At 49.5% G+C, this 22,167-nt stretch overlaps 1 protein-coding gene across 2 annotated transcripts in view; it reads left to right on the top strand.

The window, feature by feature from the left end:
- Positions 1-3,283: 3,283 nt before the first annotated feature.
- The window catches only part of GGT1 (gamma-glutamyltransferase 1), a 33,258-nt gene continuing 14,374 nt past the window's right edge, over positions 3,284-22,167 (top strand). Inside the window, exons 1-5 of one of the 2 annotated variants that reach the window (XM_081174937.1) lie at positions 3,284-3,517; positions 16,215-16,419; positions 16,522-16,649; positions 18,641-18,730; positions 20,891-21,083. In XM_081174937.1, coding sequence (XP_081031063.1) covers positions 16,226-16,419; positions 16,522-16,649; positions 18,641-18,730; positions 20,891-21,083 — 605 coding nt within the window. In that variant the 5' untranslated portion in view covers positions 3,284-3,517; positions 16,215-16,225. Of the gene's footprint in view, positions 3,518-9,874; positions 10,007-16,214; positions 16,420-16,521; positions 16,650-18,640; positions 18,731-20,890; positions 21,084-22,167 lie in introns of those variants that run through there. The other variant, XM_081174936.1, reaches the window with a different exon arrangement.

The following is a 22,167-nucleotide window of genomic DNA, read 5'->3' as shown; positions in this document are numbered from 1 at the left end:
AATGCATTTGCCGTTTTTTTTAATACCCATTCAGCCAGTTTGGAGAGATGCTTTTCCGGGGAATCTTCGCATCTTTTCTCTTTTCACCACCCTGAACGTTTGGGCTTCGTTTGCAAACTTGGCCAGCTCATTCCGAACTCCAGGACACTTCTGAACAAGTTAGCAAGCACCGGGTCTGCTCCCAAAGCAGTTTTGTGGGGGACCCCTGCTTCTCAAATCTCTCTATTTTGCAGTGGCGTAGCGTGGGTTGTCAGCACCCGGGGCAATGCAAGTAATTTGCGCCCCCTAACCCATGGATTTTAGCACTGATTTTAGCACTGCGAGTGCGAGCGCCCCCCCCCCAGATGTTGCGCCCGGTGCAGCCGGCACCCCCTGCACCCCCACGCTATGCCACTGCTATTTTGACAATGGTCCAGCTTTCAATTGCTGCCTAGGGTGCTCTGAGCCCCTCCTCCCAACAACAGTTATTAGCTTTGAGGCTTCCAAGAAGAAGAGGAGGAAGAAGAAGAAGAAGAAAAGAGCTGGTGGTGCGGAGCAGTCTAAGAAAGCTGAGCTGCCTGCTGAGGAGTCGGCCCCTTTAATCTCAGCACAATGTCCTCTTTCTCTCTGGCAAACAGCGGTCTTTAAAGCAGGAGACATTGGGGACTGACCCTGAGACCTTCCACCTGCTAAGGCTAAGCACACACTCTGCTTCTGAGCCCTCTAATTGCACCAAGCCCTGGAGGCCAGAGGGTGTCTCCACATGCTCAAGAAACCTTGGGCTGCCTTTGGTTTCCTTCCTGACTGCCTGCTTCTCCCCTGCAGCGGAGACAGGGCTGCAGATCTGCTACTGTTGTGTAGGAGGATCTAGCCAGAGACGCTTACTACTTCTCCTGTTAGTGGTGCTAGTCCACATGGAACTTGCCTGTGATGCTATTATGAAGCACCTTCAAGGGCTGTGCTGCTGCAAATGCCTTCAATTCAGGCCACACCCTGCAGGTTGTGAATCAATCTCCAGTTGCAAAGAGTCATGAAGCAAAAGGGCTCCCGTTTTTTTGCTCGGCTGCTGTCTGGCACTACCAGAAGGCGCAGAGGTGTCACCTGTTCTGCAAAAGCAGATCGCGAAGCCATATTGCCAGTGAGAGGGCTGTGACGTCAGAGGAGGGCTGAGGCAATGGCGCCAGGGCCGTTGGAAGCAGCAATGCTCCTGTATATCAGCTTCAGGAAACTGCAGGAAGGCAGATGGCTGTAGGGCATGAATCCTGCCTGAAGGTTTCCCTGCCTGATGTCCCCCTTTTTGGGCTTGATCTGGTTTCAGGCTATTCTGTTTTTAGTCAGGTGTGTGGGGGTAGAAAAACACCTTCATATGCTGTGAAAGGGCCAAAGTGTGTCATTCAAGGGCCACATTGATGATAGGTTGTGGTGGTGGTCAATTTGGAGGGCCATAGGAACCAACTCCAAGAAGAAGAAGAAGAGTTTGGATTTGATATCCCGCTTTATCACTACCCGAAGGAGTCTCAAAGCGGCTAACATTCTCCTTTCCCTTCCTCCCCCACAACAAACACTCTGTGAGGTGAGTGGGGCTGAGAGACTTCAGAGAAGTGTGACTGGCCCAAGGTCACCCAGCAGCTGCATGTGGAGGAGCAGGGAAGCGAACCTGGTTCCCCAGATTACGAATCTACTGTTCTTAACCACTACACCACACTGGCTCTCTTCGCCACCGCCCCAATAAATTATTTGAGGAGAAAGGGGTGGGGTAGGGGGGAAACACCATAGAAAAAGGGATGGGAAGTCAATAGAACAACGGAAAAAATTATGATGTATTGGAATTCTATGTGAAATTTGGAAATTGACAGGAACTCACTTTGTGGTTTACTTTTGAAAGAAAAGATGGGGCATTAAGACAGAAAATAAGAACTGGTTGATACTTATCCTCTGATCTGAATAAATGCATAAGCATTAAAGCAATGGTAAAGGGCATCACCCAGCCCTCAACTGCAGCACCCTGAGACCTTTTGTACAGTGGTACCTTGGGTTAAGAACTTAATTCGTTCTGGTGGTCCATTCTTAACCTGAAACTGTTCTTAACCCGAAGCACCACTTTAGCTAATGGGGCCTTCCACTGCTGCCGCACCGCCACCGTGCGATTTCTGTTCTCATCCTGAAGCAAAGTTCTTAACCCAAGGTACTATTTCTGGGTTAGCGGAGTTTGTAACCTGAAGCGTCTGTAACCTGAGGTAAAAGGTAAACGGACCCCTGACCATTAGGTCCAGTCGTGACTGACTCTGGGGTTGCGGCGCTCTTCTCGCTTTATTGGCCGAGGGAGCCGGCGTACAGCTTCCGGGTCATGTGGCCAGCATGACTAAGCCACTTCTGGCGAACCAGAGCAGTGCACAGAAACGCCGTTTACCTTCCCGCCGGAGCGGTACCTATTTATCTACTTGCACTTTGACGTGTTGTTGAACTCTTAGGTTGGCAGGAGCAGGGACCGAGCAACGGGAGCTCACCCCGTCGTAGGGATTCGAACCGCCGACCTTCTGATCGGCAAGTCCTAGGCTCTGTGGTTTAACCCACAACACCACCCGCGTCCCTTTAACCTGTGGTACCACTGTATATAAATAAAAAATAAATTAATTAAATCTCAACATTGGCCAGCCAGGCTGCAGGGGAAAGGGGTCTGTGAAGCCGGGGGGGGGGTGTTCTTCCATCAACCTACTTTTGCGTTTTAAGTTGCCTTTAGTTTTTGCTCCTTGGTTTTTTTCTCTTGGGAGAAAGAAAGGGGTGGGGTCTGAATATAACTGGTGAAATTGGTTCATGGTGCAAGCTGCCCATCCTTCATCCCTGGCACGTGGGCGGCCCTGCCCTAGAAAGCATTTCTTGCAGCCCCCTCTGCGTCCTTGATGGAGTGCTCATCAAGAGGCACTTTGAGGAAAAGGAACCGGACATCTCATCCTAATAACAGGATGCCATGCAAACTGCCAGCTGGTGAGTCTTGGCTGTCCAAGTGTCGGCTTTGCCTTAGAAGCGAATGCCAGCTCCGGCAAGCTCCACGGTGTCTTCACATTCTGTCCTAGTTCCAGCTTCATAGGAATGTTGCATCCCCTCCGTAATGATAACGTTGCGCTGGCGTGACTGTAATTAGTGGTTGAGAAAAACACTAATAAGTCACTTAATTGGCTCTTCTTACAGAAGAGGCTTCCTGAAAAGGAAAACTGTAATTAATGCTCCCCGCTGGAGCAAAAGCCAGAAGTGGGATGCATTTCTGGGACGTGTGAGATGAAGGCATTTACACACACGACACGGAATTGATGCCGGTTTGTTCAAAGAGCTTGACACCGAAGCTTGACATCCTGGTTCACATCTTAGGAAGTTTTGTGTTGAGGACTCCGTGCAGAGCAAGCAAACTGTTTGTACCAACGTGTCTAGAAACCAAAGTTTCACGGACACATTCATTGTTTCTGACAAAGAATTTGGATGTCGTCTGACATTCTTAAGGTGGAGACCACCACAAATGGGAGCAACTTAAGCTGTTGAGCGGGTGAGTCACAGACACATTGCATTTTTATCATGTTGGTCGCCAGATTATTATTTTTTGTCTAACCACCTTGTTTCAATGCAGGTGGAGCTTAGACAGTGATTCATGCTTTCGTTGTTTTTTCTTTCCACCACATAGACGACTGCATCATTTTAAAGGTGTTTCAGCTTGGGCAGCTTTCCTCCCAGCAGTTTAGAAAGTTTCCCCATTTCCTTGCCTAGTCCAGAGTTTCTCTTCCCACACATTCTTGAGGACTGGGAAACCGCGGCAGGCAGACAGGCAGACAGGTCTATCCCCACTCACCCAGCAAATGAAATGGGAGCTGCCTTTTAGCCCTGTGCTTGTTTGCTGCTTTTCAGAGAGTGGTTGCTTCCCAAAGCAAGGTAAAGGTACCCCTGACCATTGGGTCCAGTCGTGGCCTACTCTGGGGTTGCGGTGCTCATCTCACTTTATTTGCCAAGGGAGCCAGCTTACAGCTTCCAGGTCATGTGGCCAGCATGACTAAGCCACTTCTGGCAAACCAGAGCAGCGCACGGAAACGCCGTTTACCTTCCCACCAGAGTGGTACCTATTTATCTACTTGCACTTTGACATGCTTTCAAACTGCTAGGTTGGCAGGAGCAGGGACTGAGCAACAGGAGCTCACCCCATCGTGGGGATTCGAACCGCCAACCTTATGATCAGCAAGTCCTAGGCTCTGTGGTTTATCCCACAGCGCCACCCGCATCCCTACTCTTCCCAAAGTAGCTCACATCAATTAAAAGAGGAGAGAGAGAATTGCAAACTAAAGAAACCCACAAGGCGTTGGAGGGTGGAGGGCAGGGCAGAGGGGTGAGGTTTGAAGGAGAAGGGAGGAGGAGATCATGTCTTCAAGGCCAGACCAGAAGTGGTGAGCAGGTGATTTTTAACCAGTGAAAGCCAGGCTGATTGTGCCTTGCTGGCATTCTTGGCTGAACAAAGGCTGGTGGTGTGGGTCGGAGGGGGTAAGCAGCCCCCTGCTTGCTCCTGCATTCCCTAGGACAGCTGGCTGTTGGAGCTCAGCCTTTTTTCTGGTGGGACAGGGGAGGAGAGGGAGGAGGGGAGAGAAATTCCCTGGAGCTCCTCCAGCCAGGCTGGACTTCCCCTTCTGCCATCATGAAACCCTCCGGCCACTGGCATGTGGCGTTTGACTGCAATGAGTCAGCACGAGGGACGGACTTTGGTAATCGTTGGCAGTCTGGAACCATGAGCGAGCCCAAAACTTGGTGCCCCCAAATGAATCTTCTCAGTTATGGATCTTCTCAATTCTGTGCCCCCTTGGCTCAGCCCCCGTGCAGGGGAACTGCCCTAAATCCGACACTGGATAGCACTCTGGGTAGGGCACCCTGTACGCTACTGGGGGCACTCTTGCCTCACAGCAGTTCCCTTGTTTAAAGATGTGAAATCAGAGACTTAAGTTTAGAAGTCTCCGCCAGCACCCATCTCCAACGCAGATTTTGGCTGCCAAATGTTGGCTGGCTTAGCTCAAACACTAGCCTGACTCTTGCTTGGGCGCTGTCTCCAAAATGGAGTAGCCAACGTCAATATATTAAGGATTTTAAAGGTGGGGGAAGTTTTCAACAGAAGAGTTTCATGTTCTCCCCCGCCCACCGATTTTATTTTTCATTGTGTTTATAAAACCACGCTATGTTGATTCGGATCCCATGGTGACAAAACAGAAGAGTGGTATAAAATGTTGCTGGGGAGAATGAAACAATAGCCTGTTAATCAGATCAAAAAGCCAAGAAGCTGCCATTGCCCAAATGTTCTCAGGCGTCTCCTGCAAAGGCTGGCAGAAAGAGATGGTGCTTCACTTGCCCTTTGAAAGACGGAAGGGGCACCCCAGCCAGCAGAACTTGGGGGTCACAGTGGAGAGGGCCTCATCCTGGCTCACTGCACAATGAGCCGTGCCCATTTACAGGACCATCACAAGGGTTCCCGTCAGCAGTTCTCAAGAGTCTGGGCTGTCGTCATAAAAACAAAACTACAAGCAATTATGTTTTGACATCTGTTGAAAACCTGTTTATTCAACCCACCACTTGCTGATTTTTAACACCTACCTTTAAGTGATAATGTTTTTTTTTATTGAAATGTTTCCTGCTATGGATTGCTGTGCTGAAACAGAACATGCTCATAACTGGTGGATGCACATTGCCTCGGATCAAAGCTCAAATGCAGGTGGGCAGATGAGAGATCAAAGTCATGTTCTCCAGTGGGAAGTGGGCTATCAGTCTTTCAGGCTGTGCCTTGTGACTCCTTCAGAAGGATGACTCTGCTGCTTAACAGCATCACCTTGAACCTGCCCCATCCCCAGTAGCAACATGTGGGCAGCCCAGGGTAAATCCTTGGGCTTTGGGGGGGGGGGCTGCTCCACCCAGCAACTGAGCCACTAAGTCCTGGCCAGCCTCGAAGGAAGCTCATGCAGAGCACATGGCAGTACAGTGGTACCTCGGGTGCATCAGGTTACATGCACTTCAGGTTACAGACTCCGCTAACCCAGAAATAGTACCTTGGGTTAAGAACTTTGCTTCAGGATGAGAACAGAAATCATTCTCCGGTGGCGCAGCGGCAGCGGGAGGCCCCATTAGCTAAAGTGGTGCTTCAGGTTAAGAACAGTTTCAGGTAAAGAACGTACCTCCGGAACGAATTAAGTACTTAACCCGAGGTACCACTGTAATCCAGTCTCAAGGGTGATCCGATGTGTGAGTCATTCATTGTGGCAAAACTATCCCTGTCCTGGAATGGCCGGAGCAACCATCTAGCAACAGCGGCCTCTTGGGCCATCAGCAACAACAGTTCAAGAATGGTCCTCGGATGTTTGTGGGTTAGGGTTAGGCCTCCTCCAGAATAATCTGCCTAATTCCTCTGGCTATGAACCACCCGCCCACAGAACCTGAAGCTCGCCAGGGTTCAGACTTGGCTTATTAGCTTCCAGGATGTGCACATCCAGCCCTGAGTCGGACGCCACAGAGAAACAGAGCTTAGGATCCTCTGTGTTGTGTCGCCACTGTGCTCTGAAATCCCTTCAGGGCTGCCCCCAAACGGCTTCACACAGTTGTCAAACAGCACCAGGGAGAAGATGGCACAAGCCGCAGCAGGTCAAGATATCTCTGCCCGATGCCACTCTCTGAAACTGGCCCTGCAGACCGGAGGGGAACCACTTAAACATGGCACCTCCCACTCCCAGCCTTCAAAGATGGACTGGGGAGATGCTTTCGGCCGATACGTTTTCAGCAAAGGATTGCTGTGCTTCATTTGCTATTTCCATTTAGGTTTGTTTTAAAAAGAAAATGGTGGATGTTGGCACCACTGTCTCAAGCGGGCTTGTGTTCTGCTGAAGGGAAAGGCCTCCCCACCTCCCAGTCCTGTGACCTTTGATTCTGCTCTGGGAGGAATCAGTCACCCATCAACTGGCCTGGTGAGCTTTCTATTAAACTCCGGTTCCCTTTGGTGGTTTCCGTAGTTTGGTCTTTCTTTCCAATTGAAAGCAATGTGTCTGGGTATTCAATGGGAAGATCATTTCCCCCCATCGCATTTTACACCATCATCTGACTAAAAACCTGTCAGAGGAAGGAGGAAGGAGGGAAAATGGACTCCTCACCCTGGTAGGAAGGTCCCTATAGTCCAGCAAATGGCCAGAGTTTTTAAAGCAGATCCTTCTTAGCGTGGCCCCAAAGGGAACATCAGGAGAACCATATTGTAGCAGAAGAAGCAAGTTAGGGGGACGAGACCCTTTGGAGTTCAGGGTGTCCTGATTGGCCAATTCTTCTGCTTCTGGGGCAGAATAGGTAAAAAGAAAAAGCTAAAATCAGCTTTAAAAACAAAACAAAACTTCCAGAACTGCCAGAAAATGTTAGAAGAGTCTGAAAGATCACTGCTCTTGCATTGTTGTTGTTCTGTCTTTTAAAATTAGCCCTACAAATTTCTTACCAAAAAATAGTAATAATGTAGCCCCAAGGCAACTTACAAAGTTCAGAAGGTTACCAAAGCACATAAAACACAAACCGTAGCAACAGTATAAACAAATGTAAGATTAAAAAATATATCATAAGCCCCTAAGCGAAAAAGATGGCCATCGGTCATGGATGCTTTAGTTGAGATTCCTGCATTTCGGGGGGTTGGACTAGATGACCCTTGGGGTCCCTTCCGACTCTACAATACTATGATTCTGTGACGTCACTCTATAAAAACCCACCATAAAACCTATTTGGCCTTCCCAGCCCAAACAGAAGAGAGCTGGCCAGTAAGCCGCCATCAAATGCCTGGAAATGAAAGTGGGTATTAGCCTGGCACCCAAAAGATGGTCCTTCGGGTGACCTTCGTGCCTCCCTGGCAAGCTAACTGTTGGGGCAGATTCTCTTGGTGCATCTTGCTTCCTGGCACACCTGTTTCCCCGCCTCCTCCTGCACTTTCCTAAACACGTAAGCAGACCAGGTGTTCTGGCAACCTGGGCACTTTAGAAATGGAACAGGAGGGACAATTAATTCCATTTTCAGTGCTCCTAATTTACACAAACAGAAACAGAGAACCAGCCTTCAAAATTTGCACTCCTCTGAATGTTTCAGTGTAGGTCTCCAGCCCAGTATATTATTATTATTATTATTATTATTATTATTATTATTATTATTATTATTATTATTATTAATACCCTGCCCATCTGGCTGGGTTTCCCCAGCCACTCTTTTGCCCATGGTTTCACTGACCTGTAATGTTTGTTCTGTGGGATTTCTGTTCTCATTTCCATTTTTTTAGGATGACTTCCTGCACCATCCCTGCTCGACTGGGGCACCGGGCATCAAGAAAGGCTTTCCTGATAAGAGATGGGTGAAACTGGCAGCATTGGTTTCTTGTTTTTAAGTTGAGTTCTCTACATTTCCACATCAGGTTTTTTTTAAAAATGAATATACTGTTTCTAGTCCTCATGAAAATTCAGCAGCCATTTAGAGCATTTCCCCCCTATATAGAGAGAGAGAGAGAGACAGCGCACAAAGCCACTTCCCCCTAGTAATACATTTCTGTATTTAAAACAAATGAATCGATACCTTTTTATACACCCCTTACCTTAGAACCCACATGTTTGAACATGCAGGTGTGGAGGACTCCCTGGTCCTGAATGGGGTAATTGTGCCCCTGAAGGACCAGGTGTGCAGCCTGGGAGTCATTTTGGACTCACAGCTGTCCATGGAGGCGCAGGTCAATTCTGTGTCCAGGACAGCTTTTTATCAGCTCCATCTGGTACGCAGGCTGAGACGCTACCTGCCCGCAGACTGTCTCATCAGAGTGGTGCATGCTTTAGTTATCTCTTGCTTGGACTACTGCAATGCGCTCTTTGTGGGGCTACCTTTGAAGGTGACCCAGAAACTACAACTAATCCAGAATGCGGCAGCTAGACTGGTGACTGGGAGCGGCCGCCAATAACATATAACACCGGTCTTGAAAGACCTACACTGGTTCCCAGTACGTTTCTGAGCACAATTCAAAGTGTTGGTGCTGACCTTTCAAGCCCTAAGTGGCCTCGGCCCAGTATATCTGAAGGAGCGTCTCCACCCCCATCGTTCTGCCAGGACACTGAGGTCCAGCGCCGAGGGCCTTCTGGCAGTTCCCTCACTGAGAGAAACCAAGTTACAAGGAACCATGCAGAGGGCCTTCTCAGTAGTGGCACCCGCCCTGTGGAACGCCCTTCCACCAGATGTCAAAGAGAAGAACAACTACTAGACTTTTAGAAGACATCTGAAGGCAGCCCTCTTTAGGGAAGCTTTTAATGTTTAACAGACCACTGTATTTTAATACTTTGTTGGAAGCAGCCCAGAGTGGCTGGCGAAATCCAGCCAGATGGACAGGGTATGAATAATAAATTATCATCATCATCATCATCATCATCATCATCAGCCTAAGCTGATAACGGGCCAGCTTTGCCACAGGGCTTACCACCAGTGACAGAGATGGAGGTGGGAGCATCCCCAAACTGCATCCCTGTTCTTCCAGAGGGAGTGAAGCCCCCCTCCCCTCCAGAAGTAAACTCCCCAGCCTGGGAACAGCTCACCCATGAAGTCTCCATCTCACCCTGATTTGGTCTCGGTTTGTCCACCCTCCATCCAGCTCTCCGCTACATCCAGGTCCCTGTCTGGAACAGTTGCAGCCTCCCCTGGTTAAGAAACAGAAGGACAGAGGAAGAGATCCATTTGCAATTGTAATGAGCAATTTAACAGAGGAAGAATGCAGTGGAGCGATTTGTGAGCACAAAGAGAGGAAGAGAGGGCAACCCTGGGCACCCTGGCAGGATCTCCCCCCCCCCCAGCCATTGGCTCCCTGTCTGGCTCTCTCTCTGGCCACTCCCCTTTATAAAGTCCACCTGCTGTTGCTCAGCCTCACCTAACGGACCGAAATCCCTGCAGGAGAAGATCCGAAGAGCAGGCAAACATCCCTCTGTGGATTCCAAAGCCAGACCCAGCTAGTGCCTCAGTTTCCCTAAAGGTATGTAACACGACTGCCTCGTTGGCCAGGGGAGAGAGTGGCTTAGGCTGCCTCTGTCTCTCCCTTGAGCAGAGAGAGACCTGTCTCCCTTTCAGGTACATAAAACTTGCTTTATTTAATGACGCTGAAATATCCTGATAAGCAGGCTCAGGGACGCTGCCTTCTCTGGCTCCTTCAAAGCCAGGTCATTATTTATCCACGCACACCATGATTTCTTCTAGGGAGCCAAAGGATCTGCATAAACATTTCTCGTTTCGTATGCGAAGTTCCTCTTGGCTGGGCTCCAGGGCTCCACACCAAGGGTGTTCTTGTGTGTCCTGAGGACTTTGAGCTTGTCTTTCTCAAGCAGTCATCCGATGGCACCTTTCACAAGGGTGGAGTGAGGAGGTTATGCCTTTCCAAGGAGCTGGGGAAGGTCCCCAGTCTGCCTGGCCAGACCCTTGAGAGTGCTGAAAGTGACTGTTTGGACCTTGGGCAGTTGAAAACAAAGGCTGCTTCTGAGATCAGGAGCAGTCTTTGCCCTTTCTAGGGCTCTGGGCACCACAAGCATGCCAGTTCTTCCCTGTGTTCAGAAAGGATGAGGGGCAGGATGGAGCAAATTGAGGGGGACCACCTCATATGGTCCCCCCCAGGTGGTCCTACCTGGGCAGGTAGTCCTCATCTTCTTCACAGCCAGCCAGATACCCAAACATGCCGATGTTGGCTCCAATGGGGTGAAGATGATGTCTGAGCTACTCCGAAGATCCCTGAGTCATAATTGCTGCCTTGCCTGCCTTCCCTGAATGATCAACGCCTTTCATGTAAATCTCAGAAATGCCTTCCTGTCAGTCAGGCTCAGGAGTGGCCATGCATGCTTTGAAACCAAAGCCCACGAGTATTCCAGGGGTCCTGCGAGCCCCTTCAGAAGAAGATTCCCTTTTCCACATCCTCCTCAAAGCCGTGCAGCCCATGTAGGGTATATGACTTGGGGAGGGGGACAAAGTGTTACCCTACTTGCAGGGCGCCTTCATCCCCACTGCTTTTGTTGGGAGACAAGAAGAAGAAGAAGAGTTTGGATTTGATATCCCGCTTTATCACTACCTGAAGGAGTCTCAAAGCGGCTAACATTCTCCTTTCCCTTCCTCCCCCACAACAAACACTCTGTGAGGTGAGTGGGGCTGAGAGACTTCAAAGAAGTATGACTGGCCCAAGGTCACCCAGCAGCTGCATGTGGAGGAGCGGGGAATCGAACCCGGTTCACCAGATTACGAGTCCACCACTCCTAACCACTACACCACACTGGCTCACAAGGGGTCCAGGTAGGCTCAGCCTCCTGGGAAGGTCTCTCGCCCTTCACTGGGGTCCCACAGAAAGAAAGAGTGCTGCGTCTGAGAGCAGAGATGAGAGTTAGTGCCCTGGAGGCATCTGCTGCCCACAGAGTCAAGGCCTGCACTTGTGCCCACACGTCAGGTGAAGGCAGGTGGGGTACTCTGTCCCTTCCCAGGACTTCTGTCCTCTGACAGCCTCTTCACTGGGAAGCCAGGTTTACTGGCAGGAAACGCTTTAAATCTTCCCCTTTTCCTTGTCCGCTGCGCAAGCGTCCGGTTTGGAGGGTGCTGGTTAAGCCAGGATTAGCTGCTGTGATCGCAGGCTCTGATGCCAAACTGAGTCACTGGATCATGCCAATCACTGTGTCATGCCAAAAAGCATTAGTTCCCTAAGACAGACAGACAATGGCATTCGGAACCAAAACCCACCTGTGGCTCCTCCTGATTCTTGGATGCTTGCGAGCCGCATCAGATGATGTGATTTCACCTCCACTGTTTGCAGAAAGGGAGATGCCCCTCTGACAAACAACACAGAGGCTGCCCAACCAGTGTGGAGCCAGACTGGGGCCCAAACTCTTGCATTCGTCTCCGTGTGAAGGGAGCAAGCTTTTTGCAAGGCCTGCCTTGAGGTAAAAAAGGTAAAGGTAAAGGGACCCCTGACCATTAGGTCCAGTCGTGGCCGACTCTGGGGTTGCGGCGCTCATCTCGCTTTATTGGCCAAGGGAGCCAGCGTACAGCTTCCGAGTCATGTGGTCAGCATGACTAAGCCGCTTCTGGCGAATCAGAGCAGCGCACAGAAACGCTGTTTACCTTCCCGCCAGAGTGATACCTATTTATCTACTTGCACTGGTATGCTTTTGAACTGCTAGGTTGGCAGGAGCAGGGACCAAGCAATGGGAGCTCACCCCGTCACGGGGATTTGAACCGCCGACCTTCTGATCAGCAAGTCCTAGGCTCTGTGATTTAGTCGCCAGGAAAGAGCTTTCCTTGGCATGGGTGGGTCAAACCCTGCCCAGAAGAAGCCTTGGATTGTCACTGCCGCTGCCACCACTGGACTCACATGGCCTGGCCAGTGTCAGGAGGAAGCTCCAGAAGAGATCAAACCACCCATTATGCAGAGTGTGGTGCCATGACGAACAAGGTGCCCCAAGACCTTTGCAATCCTCTGGAGCACCAGGCATATTGCAGGCCAAAGGTGGGACCCCTGCAGCCCTCCAGGAATAACTGGACCAGCTCCCATCTTTCCTGACCATTGGCCGTCCTGGCTGGGGCTGATGGGAGCTGAAGTCCAACAACATATTGGCAAAGGGGGCAAAGAAGCTTGAAGCACTGGCTTCATTCACACGTAGGCACAGTTCCCAATGCAACCTCTGGCTGTGGCATCCCATTAGAAAGGAGAATTGCACAGCGTAGCTGAGACCTAACCCTGTGCAAGCCCCAACAGAACAAGCCAAGGCTGCACAAGAGTAAGAGACATCTGCTCAGTCCCACTGGAGATCTAGACCTGTGTTAGGCAGACAGAATAGGGCCTAAGCTGGGCAGGCAGGTGCTGGCTTAGAGTCGGGTGCGTCTCAGGCGCAGGCCAATCTCACCCCAGCAATGGCATAACGGAACTGCAGCATGAGAGTTTGGGCACCTCTCACCGGAGCAGTCAAGGGAGAACACAGCATAGCACCCCCTCAGGCAAGAATGAGAGCCAGCCGTTTCTCACTAGCAGCAGCCTGGAAGCCTCAGGCAAGGGACCCCACATCCCAGAGAACCATGAGTCCATCTTGGAGCATGCAAAGTGATGGGGACTCTGGTGCTAGAATTAAGTCCATCAAATGTTCATCACCAACACCACAAGCTATGAGCACCACCAAGCTGAGAGGTGCATTTTAGCCCTGGCCGCCCCTCAACACCATATGTTGGGGACACTTTTTGTTTTTCTTTTAACTGAGTAGCAACAGGGAGTCAGTAGTGGGGATGGTGAGGCAAAAGACCCTGAGCCCAAGCACACATGCATATTGTATAAAGGTACAAAGCTCTTCTTTCATACCCTGTGAAACATAAATGTGCAGAGTTTTAAAAAAACTGGGCAATGGCCGGCTGCCCATGAATCCCGAGCCTCCCCTGATCAGTCAAAACAAAGGGGGAAGGGGGCAGGAAATCTGTACCGCCAGACGTCCCTGGTTCCCCTTTGGCAGTGGCAGTCAGCCACCTGGAGCCAACCTGGTAGCGCAGTTGGCTCTGGCTGGCTTCAGGAGCTGGTTGCTGGTCGCTGCCGTGGCGCCCGCCATTTTTCCTCTTGAAAGTCCTAATATGATGTGTCTTGTGCGCAACACATCACATGGGGACTTCCAGCAAGGAAAAATTGGCGGGCACCACGGCAGCGAGCAGCTCCTGAAGCCAGCCAGAGCCAACTGCGCTACCAGACTGGCTCCAGGCTGCTGAGGCTGCCGCTGCCATGTTTCCCAGGGACAGATTTGCAAATCTGGGGACATTCCGGGGACGGAATTTGTCCAGGGACAGATTTGCAAATCCGGGGGCTGTCTCCAGGAACCAGGGACGTCCGGTAACCCTACCGTGGACCCTGTTTTATTTATTATTACAGTGGTACCTCGGGTTAAGTACTTAATTCGTTCCGGAGGTCCGTTCTTAACCTGAAGCACCACTTTAGCTAATGGGGCCTCCTGCTGCTGCCGTGTCGCCGCTGCACAATTTCTGTTCTCATCCTGAAGCAAAGTTATTAACCTGAAGCACTATTTCTGGGTTAGCGGAGTCTCTAACCTGAAGCGTATGTAACCTGAAGCGTATGTAACCCGAGGTACCACTGTACTTTGTTTATTGCATTTATCTCCCACCTCTCCCTCCAAGAAGCTTCATACATGCTTCTCCTTCCACCCTGCACCCCCTACCCAGCATCTTATTTAAGCCCCACCACAACCCTGTGAGGTAGGTTAGGCTGAGAGGCGGTGACTGGCCCAAGGTCACCCAGTGAGCTTCTTCACGGCCAAGTGGGGATTTGAACCCTGATCTCCCAGGTCCTAGTCCAGCACTCTAACCAGCACACCACACTGGCTCTGTCTTTTGTGTGTGTTATGTTTTTGTCCAATCTGCTTGTCTGCTAGAGCAAGCCTAATTTAAAACCTCATATGTGATATATTTACGGTACACTCACCAATAAGTAACAGATTTTCTTTGTTACTGTTTGGGGGGGTGGGGGGAGAGCTGCGTGAAGAAGCTCTTTCCAAAGCCTTCTGATGGGGTTATTAAGGAGCAAAATCACCTGCCATCACTCCTTGGCCACAAATGCATATAAGCAACCCTTTCCAGGTATTCCATCTCCCCTCTAAAGATGCCCTTTGCACGTGGTCAAATGGGAAAGAGCCTCTCTGCCCCTCTCCCTGCATGGTTTTCTGTTTATCTCCCCACAGTTGCTGCTCCGAGGAAAATTATTTATATTATTTAAGAGATTTCTGACCCTAACCTTTCGCCACAAGGTCCTGGTGTGTGTGCAGTGGGGGGTTACAAACATATGATTGTACAACATAAAAAAATCTAATAGAACAATTTAAAACAAACCAAAGAACACGCGCAAACAAATGTGGATTGTCTGCTTGACAAGGCTCTTTGTTCCGGGATGGCTGGGTTATTTGCCAACAGATCGAGCGCAGAGATGGGCAGGAAACCGCAGTCAAGGAAGGCAGGTTTAATTCCTGGTGTGTGCCAAAGGTTGGCTTTGTCTGCTTTCAAGGGTCCTTGTGCTCTGCCCAGTTGCCCGAGAGCAGAAGAACTTTACTTGCCAAGGAGTGAAAGGATCTGCTCAGGTTACCCGCAAGTCTGGGCACAGAAGCGGAGGCTCTCTGCTCCTTTGGACTGCGTGCATATTTCAAAAATAATTCTGGAAATACCAGTTTGGGGGCAGGGGGTGGAGAAAGCTGCCTTATCCCAAGTCAGACCATTGGTCCATTGTTTACACTGACTGGTGATGACTTTCCAGGGTTTCAGACAGGTGTTTCTCCCGGATCTACCTAGGGATGCCACTGGGAACTGAAGTTGGGACCTCCTGATGTGGAGCTATGCCACTTCCTCCAGTTAATGCAATTAATTGGCTCCATTCCACAGTCTGGAAGAGACTGCGGCTGGCAAAGAGTGGCTTGGGGTATCTGGCATCCGTAAGATCATCCCTGAGTCCTGCAGAACAGATTCCAACTGGTTTGCAGCAACCCTGCAGTGTTGTCAGACACCTAATGTGGGTTGGGAGTTGGGCTGAAGCAGAGAAAGAGAGAGAGAACAGTTTACAACAGCCCTGCAATGTAGTCCACTGTTAAAAAAAATTCTCTAGCCACTTTCTCCATGCTGGGCGTAACTTGATGAACTTCTGCCATGTTGCCTCTTACTCATCTATTCTCTAATATTTTTCCTTATACGGTTCAGGACCACAATACCTAAAGGACCGCCTCTCCCAATATAAACCAACCTGGACTCTGTGTTCATCTTCTGAGACCCTTCTTCCTGTGCCTCCTCCATGAGAGCCTGGAGGGTGGCAACATGAGAGCGTGGCCTTTTCTGCAGTGGCTCCCTGTTTGTGAAATGCTCTCCCCAGGGAGACTTGCCTGGCACCTTCATTATACACCTTTAGTTAGGCACCAGGCGGAAACTTTCCTCTTCAACCAGGCCTTGGACTGACTGGCACCCAATGCCCTTTTAAATGTGTTTGTGGAAGGGAGGATTATTGGTTTCTTTCTACTGTATTATGCATTTTGTGTTTTTATATTGTAATTTTATGTTGTGGAGCTGCCCCTAAATCTACAGGTATAGGGGCAGTATACAAACCTAATAGTTAATAAGATGGAGTCGCTCCATCCCCTTGGCAATTCTGCTTGCCCTATTCTGAGCTCCTCTCGTTTTCTCCTCAGAAACAGCCAAAATGAAGATGCTGGTGCTGAACTCGAAACGCCTGCAGATCGGGGCCCTGACTGGGCTGCTCCTCCTCCTCGCAGCTCTTGTTGGCCTTTTCTTTGGGCTCCGCTCTAAGCCATCCTTTGCTCCCCTAGAAGATGGCCACGTCTACAAAAGTGCTGCCGTGGCCACAGATGCAGGGCCCTGCTCTGTCATCGGCAGGTAGGCAGGTCCCTCCCTTTCCCCCCCAAGGTGGCAGGAAGCTTGGTGAGGAGGAACGCCGCCCCTGTCTGCTGGGCTGTGACAAGGCTTTGTCTTCCACAGCGATATCCTTCTAAAGGGCGGCTCGGCCGTGGATTCTGCCATTGCGGCTCTCCTCTGCGTGGGCCTGATGAACCCCCACAGCATGGGCATCGGAGGGGGGCTCGTCTTCATCATTTCTACAGTGGACGGTAAGTGTTATGTACTGAAGTTCTCACCCTGGGCCAGCGGGGGGGGGATACTGTAGATAGTTATGCAAATAAGGGATCGAAAGTGACGTTCAGTGATTGGATAGTTTTAGAAAGTTGTTACAGTTACAGTTGTACTGGAGCTCTATATAAGCAGGCTGACTGAACCCTTCAGTTCAGTTCTGTCCTGGCCTGTGAATAAACAAGAGCTGTTTGAAGAATCGCTGTGTCGTCTGATATGTTCACCCACAACTTAACAGTAAGGATGGGCAGAGGGAGCTCTTTCTGCCACGGGGGGTGGCAAGACATGCCTGCCTGCCTGGGGCAGATGCTAAGGCTGCCTTTTCCAACTGGGTGCCCCCAGATGTTTTGGACTACAACTCCCATCAGCCCCAGGCAACTGGTTGGGGTTGATGGGGATTGTAGTCTGGAACCTGGTGGGGCACCAGTTCTGGTGGAAGCCACCAGAGACCCCCCAAGCTTCAGTATGTTTTTCTTGAAAATATGTTGCACCCCCCCCCAAATCTCTGAGATTCCAGGGGTTCTAGGTGTGCTCACCTAAGGTCTGAGTTTCCTTCTGGGAATGAGGCACAGGGGAGACTGTGCTGTCTTTATGATATATGGTTTATTTACATATCTATACAACCTGAGCTTATGATGGAGGGATTTGTGGCATTCATGCTCCAAGAGGTTCTGGCTTCTCCTATAACCACAGCAGCCTTGGACTTAAGTAGACACCAACCATTGCTCTCAAATGCTGCTCCTCGACTGTCACTCCAGCCTGCTGCTTATTATGTCCATTTTATAACTCCTAACTGCAATCCTAAAACACTTTGAAGCAACTCTCATTTGAGGAAAAGGGGGAGGGAACCCATTCATTTGCAAATGAAATTTCCTCTTGAGCTTTTGTTGTTCTAGTCGCTCCTTATCTCCAGGCTATCGCCTCCTGCAGAAGGCTAAAGGTAAAGGTAAAGGTACCCCTGACCGTTAGGTCCAGTTGCGGATGACTCTGGGGTTGTGCGCTCATCTCGCTCTATAGACTGAGGGAGATGGCATTTGTCTGCAGACATCTTCCGGGTCATGTGGCCACCATCACCAAGCTGCTTCTGGCAAACCAGAGCAGCGCACAGAAGCACCGTTTACCTTCCCGCCAGAGCGGTACCTATTTATCTACTTGCACTTTGACGTGCTTTTGAACTGCTAGGTTGGCAGGAGCTGGGACTGAACAACGGGAGCTCACCCCACCAGGGGGATTTGAACCGCCGACCTTCCAATCGGCAAGCCCTAGGCTCAGTGGTTTAGAACACAGCACCACCTGCACCCTGCCACCTGCAGAAGGCTAGTCCTGGCTTAATTCGCTTTTGACACATCACAGGAAGCACCAGCTTGTCTTAATTAGCTATTGACACATGTTGATTCCATAGGGTTAGAAGCCCTTAGAACACAGCTCAAATACACACATAGGTCTAGCAGCCAGTTTTAACACATAAAGCTTAATTAAATTCTAACACTAGCTTGATCCGGAATTTAGGGTGTCTTGCACCCACCCTGATTACAAAGTAAATATAGCTTTACCAAGCAGTCCTAATAATGGGATAACAAAGCTTGCTGAGTGTGGGTTACTCTAGATATAAGGTAACATTACCAAAGTATAATACCAGTGGTAGGCAGTTTTCAACACAAAGAGCTGAGTTGTCCACTCCTGCTGTTGAATTGTTCACCTGTAAAGTTCAACAAGTGTATCGTCAGTGTGTACACAGTGATTGAGCTGTACAAATCAGCAACTGGGCACTTCCACACCGACACTTGTACATGCTTGGAGAAACAGCTTGCTCCTCCCTGTGTTTCAACGTAATGTGCGAACCAGCCAGCAGCACTGCAGAGATGTGATCCTAGAGGGTGCCAATTTCTGACTAGGCCAGATCCATCACTGTGTTGACTCCCCCGACAATCTGTGGACAAGATGCTGAGACAGATTTTTTGCCTCTCAACAGGGAAAGTGGAAGTCATCAATGCCAGGGAGACAGCGCCAAAAAATGCATTCCGGGATATGTTTGGCAATGACACACAGCTGTCCAAGAAAGGTAAAGGGATGGGAAATCCTTCATTGGTGTTATTGGGAGGCTGGGATCCAGGTAGGTTGGCACGTCTAGAGTATTGTGGTGTAGGTAAAGGTATCCCTGAAGTTGTCCTAAATGTTCCTCATCTACCTCTATTCCTGAGTCCGAAAAAATTGACCTTCCTGCTCAGGCTGTGCCATGTCTTATTTTTTAAAAAATATAATGTTTATTAAATTTTCTGTTTTACAATTTCATATAAACATTTTACAACCTTAAGATATCAATGACTTCCCTTCTCTTTCCATGATTCATTTTACATATCTTAAATCACTGCATATTTTACAAAAACTATACCAATCTGATTTCCACTATTGCATCCATCCAAACTTATTTACACTGTTGAATTTATCTCAAGGCTGCCAGCATTTTCAGCTGTACACAATTTTTTCCCAGATATTCAGTGAACATTTTCCAATCTTCTTTAAACATGTGTTCTTTTTGTTCTCTTACTCCATATGTTAAGTCTGCAAGTTGTGCATATTCTGTCAACTTAAGTTGCCATCCTTCTTTAGTTGGGACCTTGGTCGTTTTCCATTTTTGGACCAACGAAACACAGGCCAATTTATGTTGTTACATACATAAATAACTTTTTCTGTCACCTGGGAATTTCAGTCTGAATTATCTGGACTGTGCCATGTTTTTTTCTCCAAGGAAGAGTATGAGGAAGAAGCTCCATCTTACAGTTATTTTAAAAAATCTCCCACTAATCTACTGAATCATAGAATCATAAAATTTGTAGAGCTGGAAGGGATCCCATGGGTCATCTAGTCCAATCCCCTGCAGTACAGCAATCTCGACTAAAGCATCCACGACAGATGGCCATCCCGTCTCTGCTTAGAAATCTCCAATGAAGCAGAGTCCACAACCTCCTGAAATCACTACCTTGCCCAGGAAACTTGTGCAAAGCACGATGGCACCAAGGGCAAGAAATCAATCTGTTTGTTTGTTTGTTTAGAGTATTTGTGCCCCACTCTTCACCCTGAAAGGCTCTCAGAGTGGCTTGCATGCGATCAAAACAAGACAGTCCTTACAATCGGGGGGGGGGGGGGACACCACACGCAAAGAAAAGATGACAGGAAGGGAAGAGGAAAATCAAAACTCAAGAGCCTATTTCTAAAAGTTGTTCCTATAACGACCAGCTGGCACGGTTCAGGAGAGCAGGAGATGCCTGATGAACCTAATACTGTACACACTTAGCATTTTGCTAGCCTTGATTTAAATTGGTTCATGGGGTGCCCTTGTCTGGTTTGCATCCCACCAGGCCTTACTCAGTTGCCTGGGCTCTAACCTAATTAAGACACCCCAAACACTTTCTAGACTGGTGACTGGGAGCAGCCGCCGAGACCACATAACACCGGTCTTGGCTCCCAGTACGTTTCCGAGCACAATTAAAACTGTTGATGCTGACCTTTAAAGCCCTAAACGGCCTCGGCCCAGTAGACCTGAAGGAGCATCTCCACCCCCATCGTTCTGCCTGGACACTGAAGTCCAGTGCCAAGGGCCTTCTGGCAGTTCCCTCGCTGTGAAAAGCGAAGTTGCAGTGAACCAGGCAGAGGGCCTTCTCGGTAGTGGCACCCACCCTGTGGAACGCCCTCCCACCAGATGTCAAGGAAATAAACAACTATCTGATGTTTAGAAGGCAGCCCTGTTTAGGGAAGTTTCTAATGACTGATGTTTTAATGTATTTTTAATCTCTTGTTGGAAGCCGCCCACAGTGGCTGGGGAAAACCAGCCAGATGGGTAGGGTAAAAATAGTGTATTATTATTTATTATTTTATTTTGGCCACCTTCAAGAGGTCTGCAGAAGTACCCTCCAAGTCCTTTCATGAAGGCTAATCTTTACCAGCCCCCTGAATGCCACTCAGAAGTTTGCTGGGGTCCCCAGCACTGACCCAAGGGCCCTGACTGCCTTCTTCTTCTCCTCTTATGAGCCAGCAATTGAGGGGAGCCCATCTTGGCCCACAGGTGCCCCTCTCCTCACCTCACCTCCTTCTCCATGAGGTGCAAAGAGGGAGTTGTGCGCAGCCCTTTGAATGTGGGCTGCCCTGAGGCAAAGCTTCCCCAAAGCTCCCTGCCCCTCAGATACTGGAATTTTGATCTCCTTGCTCTCTCTGCTCGTTCCAGGAGGGTTGTCCATTGCGATTCCGGGAGAGATCCGTGGCTACGAAATGGCTCACAAACGGCATGGCAAGTTGGCGTGGAAGGAGCTGTTTCTGCCCAGCATTGAACTGGCACGGAAGGGTTTCCCAGTTGGGAAAGGCCTGGCAGGAGCCCTGGCATATAGAAAGGAAGCAGTTGAGAGCAACCCGTCCATGTGGTAGGTTTTGGGGGTAAGGCACTCTGTGGCACAAGGAGGTCAAAAGCGCAGTGGGAGCTCAACTGAGGGAGCGGTGAGGGGGTTGGCTCCCTCACAGGGAGATCAGAGCCAAAGGAAGCCACCAAACTGTTGGCAAACCTTTTGGCCGTACCTTGGCTGGAATTTGGCACGGCTGCCAAGTGCCTGATGAAATGGCTTCAGGGGCCAAAACTGCTCCACAGGCTGCCAGCTCTCTCTGTCTCTCATTTAGGTCATCACAGTTGTTCATTCCAGTTTAATAAATCCCACAGAAAACAACCCTTGAAGAGATGTAGCCTCTCAACAAAGCATGTCTCATGTTTTAGGCTCAAAGGCCTTTCTATGGAAGTCTGACTGACCAGACATTTTGCTGCCTCAGGCAGATCAGCAAGTGGCACCATCGCTCGCCCCACCTACCCCCAAGTCAACGTGTAGAGTTCACCTGAACATGTGCAGAGTTGGGCCCTCTTCAGGTGTTCAGTATCCACATTGAAGAAAGGGTGAAGATACACCAGCCTTTCCCAGCCTGATGCATTCCAAATATTTTGGACTACAAGTCCCATCGGTCTCAGCATAATATGGCTGCCCTGGTTGGGGCGGATGGAAGTGTTAGTTAAAAAACATCTGAAGGCTGCCAGGTTGGGGGAGGATGTCCTGCAAGTCTCCCCATCCACTGTAGACCCTGGAAGGTGACCCACGTTGCTGTCTTCTGCCTCAACATGCTTCCATTGACAGGGTTCCCCAAACCTGAGTCTCTAGCTGGTTTCGGACTACAATTCCCATCATCCCTGACCATGGTCCCGCTAGCCAGGGATGATGGGAATTGTAGTCCAAAGACATCTGGAGACCCAGGTTTGAGAAACACTGATCTAGGAGGTTACAGTGCTGCCACGTGAGCTAGCACCCAAGCACCCATGTGTCCAGCTCTCCTTTTTTAAAAAAGTTTTTTATTTATACTTTTCAAATTTATACATTTCATTCATTTTACAATCCATTTAACATTTCAAAATTTGTCTTCCTTCCCCCTCTTTCTGAGGTTCCTCACATTTATTTTATAATATCTTCT

The sequence above is a fragment of the Podarcis bocagei genome (assembly GCF_964188305.1).
Source record: "Podarcis bocagei genome assembly, chromosome: 16".
NCBI classification, from domain to species: domain Eukaryota; kingdom Metazoa; phylum Chordata; class Lepidosauria; order Squamata; family Lacertidae; genus Podarcis; species Podarcis bocagei.
Note: the sequence above shows the minus strand (reverse complement) of the source record. Positions and strands in the feature narration are given on the sequence as shown.